Source organism: Lathyrus oleraceus, chromosome 7, assembly GCF_024323335.1.
Source record: "Lathyrus oleraceus cultivar Zhongwan6 chromosome 7, CAAS_Psat_ZW6_1.0, whole genome shotgun sequence".
Lineage (NCBI taxonomy): Eukaryota > Viridiplantae > Streptophyta > Magnoliopsida > Fabales > Fabaceae > Lathyrus > Lathyrus oleraceus.
The window spans coordinates 470,966,798-470,985,327 of record NC_066585.1 but is presented as its reverse complement, the minus strand read 5'-3'; the positions used below and the strand labels follow the sequence as shown (position 1 = coordinate 470,985,327).

The window sequence follows — 18,530 nt, the reverse complement described above, 5'->3', positions numbered from 1 at the left end:
CCATTAGTGAAAATCAAAGTGCTTTTGTACACAAAAGACTCATCACGGATAACACCGTGATGGATTTTGAATTTTTTCACCATTTAAACAAGGCCTCAAAGAGAAAGCATGGAATGGTCGGTATTCAACTGGATATGGAAAAGGCTTATGATAGGCTAGACTAGAACTTCATAAACCATACTCTTATTAAAATTGCTTTCCCTAAAAGGTGTACTAAGTTGATTATGGATTGTGTGACTACAATCAGCTTCTTTGTTCTCATAAATGGTTTTTCCACAAAGTACTTTCAGACTTCTCGTGGAATTCGACAAGGAGACCCCCTATCTCTTTATATTATGTACAAATGTATTCTCGAACTTAATTATTAATGCTAAGAATTCCAACTCTTTTAGGGGTATATCCATAGCTAGATGGGCACCTAAAATTACTCATCCTTTTTTACAGATAATAGTTTGATTTTCTACCAAGCAGAGGAGCAGGAAGTTAATACTCTAAAAGATCTGATCACGAAGTATCAAGAGATCTCAGGGAAAATAATTAAACTTCTAAAATCCCAAATGATGTTCAACAATAGCACCCCTAATGGGAAAAGGGATATCTTCACTACATCCATAAACACCCATAATATAACTAGAATAAACATTTATTCGGGCCTCCCCACTTTAGTGGGAAAATCTAAATTCAGAAGTTTCAATTTTCTATTGGATAAGATTATACACAAACTAAATATTTGGAAGGGTAATACTCTATCCTATGCAGGCAGAGCTACGTTGATTAAAGTGGTGGCTCAAGCTATTCCTTCTTATGTGATGAGCTCTTTCCTCCTTCCCAAAAGCCTCAACAATAAGATGGAAAGTTTAGCAGTTAGATATTGGTGGGGGGAATAAAATCCACTAGAAAAGCTGGGAGCAATTATGCAAGAACAAAGTTGAAGGTGATTTAGGCTTTAGAAACTTAAAAGAGTTTAATGAAGCTATGTTGGCCAAGAAAATATGGAGGCTCCACTCCGATCCTCAATCTCTGATGGCCAAGGTTTTAAAAGCTAAGTATCATCCTAACAAGGATATCCTGAAGGCAACGATGGGTCGAAACCCTATCTATCTTTGGAAAAGCCTAGCTCATAGCATAAGGATCATTAGGAAAGTTAGTTGCTGGAACATTGGTAATGGTAATAAGGTTAACATTTGGAAGGACAATTGGATACTCATCCAATGTAGGTTTAAAATCCTAACACAAAGGCCCTTGGGAATAAGGACCCTATGAGTTAGGGACCTTATTGATAGGGAAAACAGGTGTTGGAACCAAACTATGTTAAATAATACTTTTATATTCATAGACATAATATGCATCAACAGCACCCCTTTAAAGAACCTTAATGGGGAGGATTGTCTTAGCTGGAAACCTAACAAAGATATGAATTACACGGTCAAATATGGGTATCACAACTTCATGGAGTGGAAAGACAAACAGGAGGAGGAATGCTCCAACAAAGATATGAAGTATGAAGTGTGGAAAAGTAATGTCCCACCTAGGAAACAATGTCTCCTATGGAGAATGCTTACTAATTTGCTTCCATTCAAAAGTAATCTTAGTAAAAGAAATATTCCCAATGCCTATCTATGCCCTAGATGCAAGGAAACAATAGAAACGTTGGACCATTGCTTTATGAACTGCTGATGGGTGAAGTATGTGTGGTTTAGTTCCCCCTTAAACATAAATTTCAACAACATAAATCAGACACACTTCATGCATTGGTGCAAAAACAACTTTGGTAAAATGACACAAGGACAACTTGATATGTTAATACACATTATAAACAATATATGGAATGTGAGAAACAAAGCTATATACGATAATAAAGACGTACATGTCATATAAGCAGTCACTAGTGCGAGAAGAAGCCATGTCGAGTATCAAAACAACATCACTAAACACAACCAAGACTTATGCAACGATCCAGAGGAAAGTTGTTAAAGGGATAAGGATCACAAGCATCAGAATACCAGCAGATACAAAGCAAAGACAAATAACACGCAGGGAAAAAATTCTCACCAGGAGGTCGATAAGAGGGATTCAAAGGACCCTGATCAGAACATGATAGATTATAGGATCTACAGCAAAAGTTCAAAGGGTAGGGAGGAATACCAACCTGAGAGAAACAACCAAGTCATACATCAGATGTAATGCATATGAAAAATCAGACAAGAAACAAAAGGAAACGATATAAATTCTCACCTGATAGACAACAACAATAAGGGGCTAATCATCAGCACGGAGGACTGGCAGACCAATCAAGAGGAGATAGATAACTATTGGGAATCCACTTCTACGACCCGTCATAGGTACGACATTCAAAGCTGCAAGGAAGAAGCTAATATAAAAAACAAGGAAAAATTAACAACAATCATAATACATATAAGCTTATCAGCAATCAGCCGCAGAAGGATCAAAAGAGAAATTAACTCAATAACAACAATCAGGAAAACTAGAAAAAAGCTGGTACATAACAATGATGAGATTAGTGAGGTCAACAAGCGTACTACCCTAGAGAATCAAAATCACCAAAGTGTCAACATAAGACAAGATAAGGAACAAACTAACAAGGTAAAGGATTGCAGCAATACCTGGGAGAATCCAAAGCGTGATTGGATAATGATTAACACCGATGTGTGTCTTGTGGAATAGGCATACTAGGGATTGGGCGAGACAACACGGAACGAAAGTGGCCATATCATAGAAGAACATTCCACGAGAGTTCGAGGGGATAAAGATTTGACCGCCACTGAGGCTAAGACGACGAAAGTAGCCATTGATTGTGCTCTGATAGAGAATAGGACCAGGGTCGAGTTCCAATCGGACAACAAGACTTTGATTAACATCATGGAAGGTTGTAAAGATAACATAACTAAGAATGCAATGGGCATACACTGCAGAGAGATGTGGAAGATGAAAGTGAAGTTTGAGAAAGTGAAGTTTGATCATATCAGAAAGGAGAAGAACAAAACGACGCATGCATTAGCTAAGGCAAAAGTCTCTAAGAGTCTCAAGTACAAGGTAACCGAGGATAACCCCAACCAAAGTAATGGGCCAAAGGCCCATTTATAATTTTCGGTTGGTTTTGTTTGTAGGCTTGACCTATTATAAAAAAAGACTTTCTGAAGAAAAAATATTTTTTAACATAAATAAAAAAATAAAGTTGGTGATTTAGAATGAATGAGGGAAAAATCATGGTGCAAAAATCAATTTAATCTTCCATCTAACTATAAAAGCTTCTTTTTTTATACGTTGGTTGAATTAAAAACTATTTAGAAGGGGTAATACGAATATGAATGTCTCTTCTTATACCCAAACTCTTCTCGTTTTGATGATTTTTGATAAGACACTAATAAAATGGGATATGTTTTGTTCCTTTGCCTCTCTCTTCCTCTTTTTCTGCGATTGTATTTTGTCAATTTTGATTGATATCAAATTCAAAAGTAATTTTTTTACAAGAAAAAATATACAATAATGAGAGAGATTGATGATACGTGGGAGAAGGGATAAAATATATAATATATTAATTATTTTTAGGTAGTGTATTTTTCATTTTTGTAGAAAGACAAATTAAGGAGAGCTGACATGTTTTAATGATAATTAATTACTCTCTCCGTTCCTTTATAAGTTTATAAGTGTTACTTTCTTGTAAAAAATTTGTTTCTTTTTAATTGTCACTTACAAAGTTCAAAGTAGTATTAATTGCAATTTTGTCAAAATTACCCCTAGATAATGATTGCAGAGAGAGAAAAAGTAAAGTGAATGTAATAAATAATTAAGGGTATTATAGGTAAAAGAAGAATTATTGTTTGAAAATTAACAATAATGATTAACTTCCTTGATATGTGTAAAAAGTCAAAAAAAATGACACTTATAAAGAAACGGAGGAAGTAGTTAATTAGTTGACTATTATTTAATGAAGACAAAGAAATAATGGCATACCTGTATTGCTTTATTATTATTATTATTATTATTATTATTATTATTATTATTATTATTATTATTATTATTATTTTTAATTTTTTTTTGCATTAAAATGATATAATAGAAAACATAATTTGACATTAATCTAGTGCAAAATTGAATCCAAATATCTAACATGATTTAACGAACATTATGATTCACATTGTGGTCCCACCCCAAAGATACTTCAAAATATCTTTCTTCTGTTTAAAATATCTAACACTCTTTCGGTACACTCTAACTCTCACTTTTCAATTAACTTGCCAAACCTCCCCGCCGCGCCGCCACATAATATGTCGAAAACCACCGCATCCGCCGCCGAATCTCCACATAACGGCTTCGAAACACCGACACTAGACACCGAGTCTCCCACTCTGCTCCACTCCATTTCAGAGCATGGTGGATACGCCTACGTGAGGATGGCGTCACTAGCTGCCTCCGGCGACGTTCGCGCGGCGGAGGCGGTTAGGGAGATGGCGTGGGAGCAACTTCACTCGGGACCGTGGCACTCGGTGTTGCCGGTGTGGCGTGACGCTTACTCGATGGCATGTCTTCACGTGGCGAAGCACCACTACGGTAACGGCGAGTTTAAGGAGGCGCTTAGGGCTTTGGATATGGGGATCATCATGGGAGGGAATCTGCTTAGAAAGGATTTGGACTCTGCCATTGGTAAGGTTTCTGAAAAGGCTAGGAACCTTAGGGTTTCTGATAGAAGCTGCCAAGATTTTGGTAGCGACGATCATCGACTCGTTGATCTAGATTTTGATGTGTCTAAGGTGAGGTTCGTTCCTCTTTTTCTTTTCTTTTTGAAAAGATTTTGATCAAAGAAAGTTATGTATTTGTCCAAAAATATGATACAAGATTGAGTGCTAATTAGTATTATAATTTGAAGGTTTTTTTCTTAGGTTATGTATAGATTGATGAAAAAATGATATTGTTTGGATGAACAACATATAGCTTAAGTTCTTATCAAAATAAGCGCTTATGAATAAGCTATTTTTATAACAAAACCTAAAATAAATTTGAATTGTTTTTATATATATTTAAGTTATTTTGGAGAACTTATAAAAAGAAACTCAAATTAGTTAGTATGTCATAAGCTGTTTTGATTAAGACTGCCCGATAGTGTCACAAAACATATGTAAGTAGATAAGTTCCAATAAGACAATCCAAACAGGTCCATAATGAAGTGAAAATTAAATGGATTTATAATAAACTCTGTTGTTTGAATTGATTAAAATAGGATGGAAACTAGTGGGATATGATGGAATAGGAGTGCATTCTGTTATTTTATGCCATTCTACTTCACTCCAATAAATCTCATTTTGTTTGGTTTCACTCTCCATTATATATCCAAACATGGCCTTATGTTACTCTTTTATGTTTCTTTCTGTACTTGTGAAGTTAGGAAATGAGTAAGATGATTATTTTATAGCTGCATTTATTTTATGTCCCTTCTAACGTTTACTTTATAGCTTTTACACTGTAGGTGCTCCAACTTTTACCTGTTAAGTCCCTTGCTTCGAAGCTTGTGGTGAAGAGGTCTGCCCTGTCACTCGAGAAGTTCCTGAAAGATCATTACCTGTCTGGCTCCCCGGTTATCATTAGTGATTGCATGGCTCACTGGCCAGCCAAGAAAAACTGGAATAATAAAGATTACTTGCTAAGAGTTGCCGGTGACCGCACCGTTCCGGTTGAGGTAATTACTCTAATTGATGATATACTTGTTGTTATAATGCATGGTACTTTCTTTGAAGAACAAATGTATAGAGAGAAAGTTCTTAAAGCAGGTGCATTGGTTTAGTTTCTTGAATTCACAGGGTAAAACACATTTGCTGATTGACAGTTTTCTACTTGTATCAAACACATGGCTGATTAACTAGCAATGACTAAACCGTAATTAATCCTTGGTAATATATGTTCATTAGCAGGTAGATTCAAAGGTGTACACCGTAGAGAAAAGTATTGCAAGTGAAATTTAATTAAGTGAAAAGTCTACGTTGGACACTTCATTGACAAGCCCAAACTTAATACACTTTGATTACATAGACAATGTAATTATTATAATATTATCTTCTAATCATAACTTATTTATTGTCTGGGGTTTGTAAATAGCTAAATTCATTTCTACAGGCATGGTCATGAACTCATGCACTAGGAAATCATTCACTGGGAACATACTTTAATGCCATTAATTTCTTGCATTGTATGCTAATCCCTTCAAATATCTCTGCTTGCTGTAGTCTTAAAAATGCTCTATGTAGAAATCCTACAACTTTTACCCTATCATACTTCTAACATGTGAATAAAATATTTATTTTGATTGCAACAGTTAGTGAGTGATGACCTCACACCCACTCACCCCTCTTCTGTGACAATTCCTAGCAGATTCTGTTTTAGCCACCAAGTTGTTGAACTGGAAATGCATGAGATAAAAGTTGAAAGATTTGCTTCGTATGGTTGTGAATGTTATTTGTAATTGCAGTACCTTACATCTTTACACTGTAATTTGTGTGTTACCTCTAGTATTGTTTGACTTCATGTCTCGATACCTCTTGTAATTTTTTTTCTGGCAAAGTTGTTGAATTTGTTTTACAGTATACTGAAAATCCACACACGCAACCCCCAAAAAGGAAGAATGGGGCGGAGTGGATATTTTGGTGTATTATAATTTTTTTAAACAAAATATTGGAAGAAAAGGGTAAGTGTGCAACATTCTTTGCAGGTTGGGAAAAACTATTTATGCTCAGATTGGAAGCAAGAGCTAGTTACATTTTCAGAGTTTCTTGACCGGATAAGGTCCCATGGCTGTTCTCCGAGTGGTCCTACATATCTTGCTCAGCATCCATTATTTGATCAGGTATTCAAAGTTTAGATTTATTTTTGTCTACAATTCTAATCCAACTCTTGCAATTCTGACATTCAAGTTCAGGACTTGTACTGCTTGTTTCAGTTTCTGACACTTGAATTGGCAGATAAATGAGCTTCGGAAAGATATCTTTATTCCTGACTATTGTTTTGCTGGTGGAGGGGAGCTAAGATCTCTCAATGCTTGGTTTGGTCCAGCTGGAACAATAACACCATTACACCATGATCCACATCATAACATACTTGCACAGGTATTTCTGTTCTATACTCTTAAAAATTGTATACTTGTATTGAACAATTGCAATTTAAAGCTGCTTGTTAAACCCTCCCCTCCCCCGGGCCCTGCCCGAAGTAAAATCATGTTAGATACCCCTTGCTGTTATGGCTCTTGTTTGTTTTGAGCACTTGTAAGCATTTATAAGCATTTATTACTGAAATAGAGATCCTTAAGTTCAACTTCGAGCAATACTATTATCGAGCAATCTATTCATGCTTCTTACTAGATAAAACTATTATTGTGGTTCTATATTTATATTTTATAGCGCGCAACCTGCATGGCATTGTTGATATACTTCCAGCAAAACAAAATACAAAGTTCAGATTCTATGCCTTATTTTAAAAGAAACACATGAAGATGATGGTGTGGTTTAGCTAATATTCTAGTTATTTAAATTCTTTGCAAAATGCTGCTTACATTATTGATAAGGATTTTTGTGCACCATGGAATAATCTATTTGACACAGCTAATTGTCTTGTTTCACACCTCCAGGTTGTTGGGAAAAAATACATTAGGCTTTATCCAGCATCTTTGTCTGAGGAACTTTTCCCCTACTCAGAAACCATGCTTAGCAATTCCAGCCAGGTAGTTAGTTTCTTGAACTGTATATAAATGAGTAATTTCCTGTGCAGTCAACTTATACCTTTGCTTCGAAGAATACCACTGTCACTGTAACCCATTTGAATGGTCACAGAACTCCAGAAGTATTTCATTAATTCAACATATTTTCTGTCTTATCTTCTCCTCACTCTCCACTGTAATTTTATCACAACCCTAAAGTTTCCATCATATATATCTGCTTTTATACCAAAATACTTTTTCCAGTTTACATGTACAGTATATGGGGTATGGAATAGGTTTAACCCCACGGCTCTGCCTATTGCGATTTTGCAAAGTGGATCCATTCCCTATGTGTTCATTTAGTTAGGTGTTTGTATTGCTGCTTTTGATAATTTTGAAAGTATGTCTCCATGTTAACACTGGTCATTTTTTTATTGTTTGAAGGTTGATTTAGATGACGTAGATGAAATGAAGTTTCCTAAGGTGCAAGACTTGGAATTTGTAGACTGTATTTTAGAGGAAGGTGAAATGTTATACATCCCGCCAAAGTGGTGGCACTATGTGCGGTCTTTAACTACCAGTTTATCAGTTAGCTTTTGGTGGAGTGAGGGTGAAACTTCATCTCCATCCTAATGTCAATTATTAATGGAGAAGACCAGCATATCCTAAGCTGCGTTGCTGATATCTATGTGATTGATCCTTTTACATCCCAATTACATTAGTATCCTCGTGCATGAACATCATTTTCAGCACCCGATGCCATCGCCATAATTTATTTACGTAAGGACTATGTATTATAGAGCTTACTCAAACAAACATTTTAATATTTGACTGGGATCCATACCCTTCAATTCAACCACTGATTGTAAAGGTTGTGAACCTGCAGTCTCAAAGTATGAATCAATGTGATACTCTTGTCTGTTTGTATTGAATACGAAAACAGTAGATCTTGCTAAAATATTCAAGCTTTGGTTTATGCATGAACGTCACATCTGACTAAGTTGTTTCAAGTTGGTACTGGATTATTTATCTGTTCATTTTCTCTTGCTTTTTATCTATTTTGGTTCTTCCTTCTTGTCACTTGTGATATAAAAAATGGATAGACAACACCACACAAATATAATTGGTGGTATGTTTCACTCATTTGATGCTACTTTGGTCTCGCACAGTATTATAAACAAGAGGGTTTGATTTATCTTCCTTATTCTTTTACGGATTGTATGAAAAACACGATTATGACAGCAACTACATGAAATAAGCTTTACAAGGTAGGCTTAAAACTTTGAAAATTCTGCATTTATCTGCTTCAGAACATGAGTGTGTTGTTTGCAGTAGTAAGAATAAATTTATTTTGCTAATGATCTGTTGCCCTTCTGAATCTTCACATGCTCAGTAACAATCATAAAAAAATCATAAATTGGGGTTGCAGTAGACTAAACGAATTTGAACGAATATTAATTAGCATGTTTGGTTTCTTACAGTGAAATAAAACAATATTTCCTAGTTTTATTTAGGCTGTAGATTTGTACCTGCAAAGAACCTTACACCTCAAGACCCTATCTTTAACATAAAACCCTGGCATAACCATGATCTTAACTTTGCTTGGACCCTGTGACCTTGAACACATATCTTCCATGTAGCGAGGATCGAAGTTTCTATTCTCTTCAACTCTTAAAACTCCTAATGGCGGGTTGAAAGAAAAGGCAAGCAAATGTAGCAGCCACATGCATTTTGCAGTCACAAAGAAAGCTTGAAGGAGTTGCTCAGGCCAAGGCCTGGTACAATTTAGAGTACTGGTAATACAACTCATTTTCTGATCACAAAATTTGCTAAATTCTTCACTGTAATACTTTGTTCCCTTTCTCAGTACCTCATTCCAGCTCAAGTTTCTAAGGGCAACGAATGACGAGAATTTTGCTTTACGATCTTCATGCTGGTCTATGAATTTCGGACAACCGTTCTGTTGGAAAGCACAATTCTCAAAGTCTTGGTAGAGAGACTGATTCATGAAAGCTTCAAAATGGTATAGAACTGCTTTTGAGTACTTGGAATTTAGTGACAGCTTATATGGTTGAAGAAGCGAGTTCAATTTTTCTGTCATAGAATTATCATTTTCTTCGATGTTGTTTATAAGTGTCTTGCAGAACTGTTTCACTGATAATCTTGACTCTGATACTATCTGCAAGAATCCCTCTATCATTACTTCCTCATTCACAGCCATTGCATTTTCAACATTTCCATCAATTGATTTTCCTCTCCGATGAAGATTACTAAGCTTAACCTGTTCACAAAGTTCAGAACCCTTTGCCTGCATCTGCATGGATTGTTTCAAAGCTTTCTTCAGTTCTTCACAGTAACTCTCCAAGTACTCCATCTTCTGTCTCAGCTCCCCCAGCGAAGTTCTCATTTCAGAAACTTCCATTAAAGCCGCATCTCTATTCCCGTTCGCTTCCATCAGCTCTTTCTTCAATGCCTCAATTGACGTTATTCCTATGTCCTTTAAAACCTGAGAAACATCCTCAGATTCTGCTCTATTAGGAGAATTATCATTCTTATGCTTCCTCTTTAGCCGAGGAAACAGCCACGAAATGACACCTTTGCTTTTAGTTTCGGACTGAAATGACGAGTGGGATTCTGCAACCGAAACAACAACATTGGAGCTCTTGCTGTTCCTTGCACACTCTAACTCACTCGTTATGATTGCAGGATTACATTTATTGCAGGAGGACACTGATTTATAATCCTCTAAACTGTTTCTCCTCGTAGGCGATGTTTGAAGAACAGTGATGTGATTTGCACAAGAGCCGGTTACAGATTTGGTGTCATCAGCCGGACAAATGTGAGATTCTAAATTGGTAAAACCACAAGGTAGTAGTATCCCTTTTCTTGAACTTGGTTTCTCAATGGTTTCCATGCTGTTTCCTGATTCTCCATCCCAACTTTCTGATATTGCTAGGCTTTTCATGTGGTTTTGATTGTACAATACAATCGGGTCATCTTCATAGCTCTGTCAATAATGATCACATTTAGGAATTTACTATCCATCGAAATTTAAGATTAATTTGGGGGTGAAAATTAAGGAATTACAAACTATGTAGCATCGACACTTCAGATTGAAGACGTGTACGATGTCAGAACCGAACGGACAGCGACACATGTAGTTACATTACATGACAAGAAAAATAAAGTTAAGAACTTCTAGAAAACATAAGATAGGGAAATGAGAGCAAAAATTGAAGATGTAACTGAAACAACAATGACATCTACCAAACAAGTTATGAAAAAGAATAAATTTTATAATTTAGCAACTGTCACAGATGAGACTTATAAATTATTGCATGTTCCATAACTTCAGGTGATTTGGGTTCTGTCTCTATCATGATAAACCATAATAATCACATTTCATGCATAATCTAAAAAATCTAAAGTAACTTTTTTTTAACAAAAAAAGCTTTTTTGAAATTAATAGAACATAAATTGGAGTACCCAATTAAGCAAGAACATCAAAACTGAAGGAAGAAAAGAAATTCTCACAGGTGTGAAAACAGGGTAATCATGAGCAGAGAACTGAGAAACAGAGCGTGAAACAGGGGAAGGAGATGGAAATTTAGCATTAGTAGAGCTATTCCCTCGTATTAAAACAGCATGAAGAGCTCTTAACTCCACTGCTTTGGCTATGGCAGCCTTAATTTCCTGTCTTGTAGCTTCTGTGTTTCCATTATTGCTGTCTTTGAAAACCTGTGTTGAAGTACTAGTTGCAGCCATGAAACAGAACAAAACAGAACATGTAAATTTTCTAGAAGATAATAATAATAATAATATATTCACTATAGATAAAGCCTATTTCTTATAGGTGATGATAATAACAAAGTGGTTAAGTGGTGTTGAATTCATAGGTTGGATTTGATTTGGGAGTTATATCTAAAGAATGAGAGATAGAGAGAATCACCTAAGTCTAACTATTTTTGTTTTTATTCTCAGAGAAAAATTAATTGAATGAAAAGGTATGTGAATGTGATGATGTGAAAACTGAAGAGAGAAGTGAAAATGAGAGCATGAAGTTTTGACTCTTTACATAGTGTGCTGTTAATTTACCAATATGCCCCATATATATGTGTGTATTCCAAAATTGACCATAATAGGTGGTGATAGTGTGGTACCACTGTTTCATTTCCTATAATTATTACTTTAGTACGAACTTAGGTTCCATGCCACTATGTTCCATCTCTATATATGTTGCCAAGTAAAATCACAATAGGATAGAAGCTACACATAATAGCTTCTTAAATGTATTGATTGTGTCATTTTAACATTAATTTTCATAATGAAAAAACAATACTTAGATATCATGTTGCTGATTACAACATACAAGAATACATAATGTTTCTTCACTTAGAATAGTGGAACCAGTTGCTTAAACCAAAAGGGTGTGTGCATATTCAACAACTAGGGAAAAGCACTGCATAATTCATGGAATTGAGCTGAAATTGGACCACTTCAAAAGCTTTTAACTTGGTCAATTGAAAAAAGTGCCTTTTATTATTACTTTTGCAGATTCATAACAGTGCAATTATGTTGGCTGAGGTCAGTATTTTTGAAATTAAAAATAGAATTGAATATGAATGCTGGTGAGGCGTAAAGGTGCAGTTTTGTTGGCAAAAAGGAGAAAGAAAAATAACTAAACATTGCAAACATTGAATCATATATAAGAGACAGGGTGTCATTGTGGGTGTCAAGTGATGAAAGAGGGTATGGGACATAATTTTAAATTTAATTACATAATGGTCCTCATATGCCATATTTTGAATAATACTTTTCAAAAGTGAAGGGATCTTTACAAGAGAGATGCATATATATCAAATAGGCCAAATATGAGATTCTTTAGATGTTTTTAACAAGGTTGTCTTTCATACCCTCTTTCATCACTTGACACCCACGATGACACCCTGTCTCTTAAATATATATAACGTTAGGATTAAATTATACAAATTTAATAACATAACAACTCTGATAATTTTTTATTACATATTCGTATAACAAAATTCTCTGCTGGATTGAAAACTATTATCATATCTATAAAATTAATATCAATCATAAATCATTTGGCATGTTAATAAGATACATAAAATCGAATGTCTTACAAAATTTTATGAAAACCGTTAATTTTTATAATTTTTTTTTAACATATCAAATGATTTTTGATTGATATGGAATTTTATAGGCGTGATCTATATAATAATAGTTTTCAATCCAACTGTAAATTTTATTATACGGACATAGGGTGAAGAGTTATCAGAGATGTCATGTTACTCAGTTTGACAATTTAATGTAATTTGATTATGATATATATATATATATATATATATATATATATATATATATATATATATATATATATATATATATATATATATATATATACAAGGTTGAAGATGGAGAGAGAGAAGAGAGAGAAAATACATCTAATTAAATTTTCAGAGAAACTCTATTGATTGCAATTTTAAATTTTGTTACAAGTTTACTAGCTATGTTAAATTTAACAAAACTACACTAGAAATCCAGAAGCTAAAACACACTTCTGGAACAACAACCTTAGAAGTTCCAGCTTCTGAGTCAGAACATTACTTTTGAATATGAATTATTTCTAATACCATCCCTTAATTCATACTCAAATAACTAAACTCTACGACACCAATTTCATCCCTCAGATGGATAAAGTGTTCAATATTCACAACTTTAGTCAACACATCTGCAAGTTGCTTCTAAGTACTACGATGCATAATTTCTAGCACTCAGTTCTGAACCTGACTCCTCAGAAAATAAAATTTCGTGTCAATATGCTTGCTTCTTTCATGCAACATTAGATTCTTGACAAGACTTATTGTTGATTTGTTGTCAATCATCAGTTTCACAGACTTGTACACTTTGATCTTCAGATCCTGCAACAAATTCATAAGTCAAATAGCTTGACACACAAACAAAGCACCTGCAATATACTCAGCTTTACAGGTTAACAATGCAACCACTAGTTGCTTCTTAGAGCACCAAGATATAGGACATCCCAGATATTTGAAAAATATTTAGAAGTACCTCTTCTATCAACTTTGTCTCCACACCAATCTGAATCTGAAAAACACATCAGTTATGATTCAGACTTAACACTATAAGGGAATAATACCCCATACTTCAGAATCCCCTTATATATCTCAGAATCCTAACAACAACTTGGTAATACGACCACTTTGGTTTGTTCATAAACCTACTTATCATTCCAACTGCATAATAGATATCAGGTCTGATGTTACAGAGATATCTCAATAAACCAACCAATTGTTTAAAAAGTGTAGCATCTACATCATCACCCTCAATATCAGAATCCAACATATGATTCGTTTCAGTAGGTGTGATTGCCGTATTACAATTTGTCAGCTCGAATCTCTTCATAAGTTCAAGTTCATATTTCACCTGATGCAAAATGATACCCTTCTCAGAGTACAAAATCTTCATCCCTAGAAAATATACCATATTTTCCAGATCAATCATCTCAAACTCATTCATCAACACCTTTTTGAACTTTATCATCTCATCTGAACAAATTCCTGTCAGCAATATGTCATCAATATAGAGACACACCAGAAATATATTGCCTTCAGAAGTATGCTGAACATAAACGCCATACTCCATCTCACACTTTTTGAATCCTTGGAGCTTGAAAAATGAATCAAATTTCAGATTCCAAGCTCTAGGAGCTTGTTTCAGTCCATACAACGCTTTATGTAACCTGTACACCATTCCTTCCTAATTCTTTTTCATAAATCCAGGAGGTTGTGACACATATACATGTTCTTGTAATGGACCGTTCAGAAAGGCAGATTTCACATCCAGATGTATCAGAGGCCAATTTTTATTAGCAACTATAACAATCACCAATCTGATTGTTTCATGTCTAGCTACAGGTGCAAACACTTCAAAGTAATCTAATCCAGGTTTCTGTATAAATTCTCTTGCTACTAAACTTGCTTTGTGTTTGCCAATTGAAAACCCATCTGACGCAGGTGGCTTTCTTCTCCTTTGGAAGCTCAGTCAACTCCCAAGTCTTGTTTCTTTCTATAGCCTCAAGTTCTTCTTCAATGGCCTTCAACCATACTTTATTCTTGAATGCTTCTTCAGTACTAACTAGTTCAGAGTCTACTAACATGGCACACTGAATGACTTCTTTCTTAGAGTCTACTTCATAATCTTGTAACATGTCATACTTTGTAAATCTCCTTGGTATTTGTCTGATTCTTTGTGGCCTCTGAACTTGTTCAGAATATTCTTCAGATATTGTAACAATATCAGATGCTTGACCACCTCTAGAAGTTAGACCACCTTCAGAAGTTTGACCTCCTCTAGAGTCTTGACCACCTCTAGAAGTTAGACCACCTTCAGAAGTTTGACCTCCTCTAGAGTCTTGACCACCAGAGTCTGGATTATCATTAGAATCTGGATCAAAATTAGATTCACCTTCAAAGTCGGACTCACGTTCAGAGTCTCTTCAGAATCATCTTCTGGTTCTGACTCATCTTCAGAACCTTCAGATTCTAAAGTATCTTCAGAAGTTAACTCAGGTGTTGGCACTACACCAAAGTTGGATTGAGACTTACTCTAATCCCACATTTTTGATTCCTTCACAATGACGTCTCTGTTGACTTCAACCTTATTAGTGATTGGATGATAAAGCTTATACATACATGTATTGTAGTACCCAATCATCAACATTACTTTGCTTCTATAATCCAGCTTTTTGCTAGTAGCACCTGGACATGTTTGTAACAAACATGATCAAATACCCTTAAATGACTTAAACTTTGCTTATCATCAGCCCACTTCTCAAAAGAAATAGTTTCCTTCAGCTTCTTTGTTGGACACCTGTTGAGCACATATGTTGTAGTGGCAACAACTTCTCCCCACAAGGTGTGGGAAAATTTCTTCTCCTTCAGCATGCTCATTGTCATATGAAGCAAAGTTCGATTTCTTCTTTCATCAAGACCATTGTGTTGAAGAGTGTATGGAGCAGTCACCTCATGCTTAATTCCATTCTCCTCATAGAACTTTATGAAATCTGTAGAGTTATACTCACCTCCACCATCAGTTCTGAGAACTTTTAGCTTCTAACCACTCTATTTTTCAGCCTTCACCTTGAACTTCTGAAATTCAACAAACACGTCATGCTTATAGCAAACACACCATGCTTAAACTTGATGAGTGTTATCCATGTCATTCTTGTGAACTCATCCACATACGACACAAAATATTTGTTTCCTCCAAGTGAGGTGCTTCAAATAGTCCACAAACATCAGATATACTACTCCCAAAGCATCCTTTGCTCTTGGGGTTACTTCTGATACAAATGGCAATCTAGGTTGCTTGCCTTTCATGCATATCTCACATGACTTCTCAGGCTTCACAATATTGGAAATTCCATATACCAGCTTCTTAGAATTAAGATGCCTTAAGCTTCTGAAATTAAGATGCCCCAATCTCTTGTGTCACAACTCACTGTCACCTTCAACACCTTCTTCACTAAGGAATTTAGTTTTAGTTGTCTCCATATTCATCTTGAATGTTTTGTTACTTCTCTGCTCATATTGCATAATCAACTTCTGATCAGAATCATATAATTTCAAGAGATTGTTCTTCATAGTAACTGAGAAACCTTTCTCAATGAGCTGACCTACATCATCAGATTGCTCTTCATGTCAGAAACATACCAAACATCCTTGATCAGAACAATTTTACCATTCTTCACATTGACTTTGACATTTCTCATACCTTCAACATTAAGGTATTTCTCACCAGCACATCTAATCTTTGTCGTCTTTCTAGAGTAAAAATCAATCAACCATTGTTTGTATTCAGCTAGGTGATTTGAGCATCCAGTGTCCATATACCACCCGTCTACCAAATACACACATTAGATTCAGAAGCCATAAATAACACAGGTTCATCAGAATCTCCCCTGACTATGTTTGCTTCTTCTTGTCAAACTTCTCATTTCCCTTATGATATTTCTTCTCATTAGAATTGGAGGCTTGTGACTTATGAAAACCACCACCATGTCTTTTCTTGACTTCTGACCAAGACTGCTCCTTACTCTCTTTCTTAGAAGACGCCTTCAGAGCCTGCTCTACCTCTCTTTCAGAGGTTCTCTCAATCAGACGTAACTCTTGTGCCTCTAGACTGATATGAAACTCTTCAATCCTCATGATGTTGAGGTCTTTAGAATTTTTAATTGCTACAACAATGTAATCAATTTGAGGAGTAAGAGATCCCATTACCTTCACAATGATTACTTGTTCTGATAAAGTTTCTCCATAAGATTTCATCTAATTGGTGATTAGAATCACTCTAGAGATGTAATTAAATATCTTCTCATTGTCTTTCATGTTGATATTCTCATACTATTTACGTAGAGAGTGAAGCTTCACCTTCTTCATTGTTGCATCATCGTCGTAGCACCGTACCAGTGTGCCCCACACAACCTTCACTGTCGTTGAATCAACGATTTTCTCAAACATGTTTGCATCCACATAACCGTCATTGACAAGATCAAGAACATCTTGAGCGCCAAACAACACACGCATCTGAATCGGCCACTGATTCCAATTATTTCCATCAAACACTGGAAGCTTTGTAGGCAAGCTACCATTTATGTAGTTCATCTTTGATTTATGCACTGAAACTCACACAGATCTCACCAAACACTTGTGTTTCCCAATCCCGCAAAATCAAGAAACATGATTTTGTTACGATTTCGATCGTGAATTCAACACGAATTCAAGAAACGAAATCAATCACACACGCCTCACCGTACACTCGTGTTTCCCTTTGAATTGAACCAAAACTCAAGATGCCAATTGTTGGTGCCCAAGGTTGAATATAAAGATGATGAAGATGGAGAGAGAGAGAGAGAGAGAGAGAGAGAGAGAGAGAGAGAGAGAGAGAGAGAGAGAGAGAGAGAGAGAGAGAGAGAAGAAAAAGAAAATAGATCTAACTAACTTTTCAGAGAAACTCCATTGATTGCAATTTTAAATTTTGTTACAAGTTTGGTTTATATACACAAACAAAAAATCCCACGTAGGAAAAGTACTAACCTAAACTAGCTAGGTTAAGCTTAACAAAACTAAACTAGAAACCCAGAAGTTAAAACACACTTTTGGAACAACAACCTCAGAAGCTTTTGCTAAGAGAATTATTTAAAGATTATTTTAACATTCAAAGATTATTTTAAAAAAAGATACAAAGATGAAAATCAAAGATTATATATATATATATATATATATATATATATATATATATATATATATATATATATATATATATATATATATATATATATATATATATATATATATATATATATATATATATATATATATATATATATATATATATATATATATATATATATATATATATATATATATATATATATATATATATATATATAGGATCAAATGACACCAAGATGTCAAACTTAATAATATGACACCTTTGATAATTCTTTACCGCATATTCGTATAACAAAATAATGTTGGATTGAAATTTATTATCATATAAATTATATATATAAAATTTAATATGAATAAGAAATCATTTGACATGTCAATGAAATATATATAAACTAACGTCTTCTAAAATTTCATAAAAACCGTTAATTTTTATCATTCTCTTTAACATATCAAATAATTTTTTATTGATATGAAATTTTATAGGCGTGATGTATTTGATAATAACTTTCAATCCAATGATGGATATTTTTATCCGGACATAGGGTGGAAAATTA

At 34.7% G+C, this 18,530-nt stretch overlaps 3 protein-coding genes across 3 annotated transcripts; 1 reads left to right on the top strand and 2 right to left on the bottom strand.

Moving 5' to 3' along the window:
• Positions 1–4,199: 4,199 nt before the first annotated feature.
• On the top strand, positions 4,200–8,698 carry LOC127100340 (lysine-specific demethylase JMJ30). Its single transcript, XM_051037472.1, has 6 exons — positions 4,200–4,772; positions 5,486–5,695; positions 6,722–6,856; positions 6,972–7,115; positions 7,634–7,726; positions 8,147–8,698. The coding sequence occupies exons 1-6, from the start codon at positions 4,290–4,292 to the stop codon at positions 8,333–8,335; spliced, it is 1,254 nt and encodes a 417-aa protein (XP_050893429.1). The 5' UTR covers positions 4,200–4,289; the 3' UTR covers positions 8,336–8,698.
• A 433-nt stretch (positions 8,699–9,131) lies between these two features.
• Positions 9,132–11,628, bottom strand: LOC127100339 (IRK-interacting protein). The gene is made up of 2 exons (XM_051037471.1): positions 11,237–11,628; positions 9,132–10,709 (listed from the first exon to the last, which is right to left on the bottom strand). Exons 1-2 carry the CDS (start codon positions 11,465–11,467, stop codon positions 9,213–9,215), a joined length of 1,728 nt encoding a protein of 575 aa, XP_050893428.1. The 5' UTR covers positions 11,468–11,628; the 3' UTR covers positions 9,132–9,212.
• Positions 11,629–16,707: 5,079 nt separating this feature from the next.
• LOC127104394 (uncharacterized) lies at positions 16,708–17,406 on the bottom strand. The gene is made up of 2 exons (XM_051041579.1): positions 17,173–17,406; positions 16,708–17,070 (listed from the first exon to the last, which is right to left on the bottom strand). The coding sequence occupies exons 1-2, from the start codon at positions 17,404–17,406 to the stop codon at positions 16,708–16,710; spliced, it is 597 nt and encodes a 198-aa protein (XP_050897536.1).
• Between the last annotated feature and the right edge of the window lie 1,124 nt (positions 17,407–18,530).

Bases quoted from the DNA above. Each gene is read 5' to 3' on its own strand.
- LOC127100340 (XM_051037472.1), top strand. From the start codon at position 4,290: ATGTCGAAAACCACCGCATCCGCCGCCGAATCTCCACATAACGGCTTC. The intron at 5,696-6,721 runs GTAATTACTCTA...CATTCTTTGCAG, and splicing joins ACCGCACCGTTCCGGTTGAG to GTTGGGAAAAACTATTTATG. The intron at 7,727-8,146 runs GTAGTTAGTTTC...TATTGTTTGAAG, and splicing joins TGCTTAGCAATTCCAGCCAG to GTTGATTTAGATGACGTAGA.
- LOC127100339 (XM_051037471.1), bottom strand. From the start codon at position 11,467: ATGGCTGCAACTAGTACTTCAACACAGGTTTTCAAAGACAGCAATAAT. The intron at 10,710-11,236 runs GTGAGAATTTCT...CATTATTGACAG, and splicing joins ATTACCCTGTTTTCACACCT to AGCTATGAAGATGACCCGAT.
- LOC127104394 (XM_051041579.1), bottom strand. From the start codon at position 17,406: ATGAACTACATAAATGGTAGCTTGCCTACAAAGCTTCCAGTGTTTGAT. The intron at 17,071-17,172 runs GTGAAGCTTCAC...ATCACCAATTAG, and splicing joins ATGATGCAACAATGAAGAAG to ATGAAATCTTATGGAGAAAC.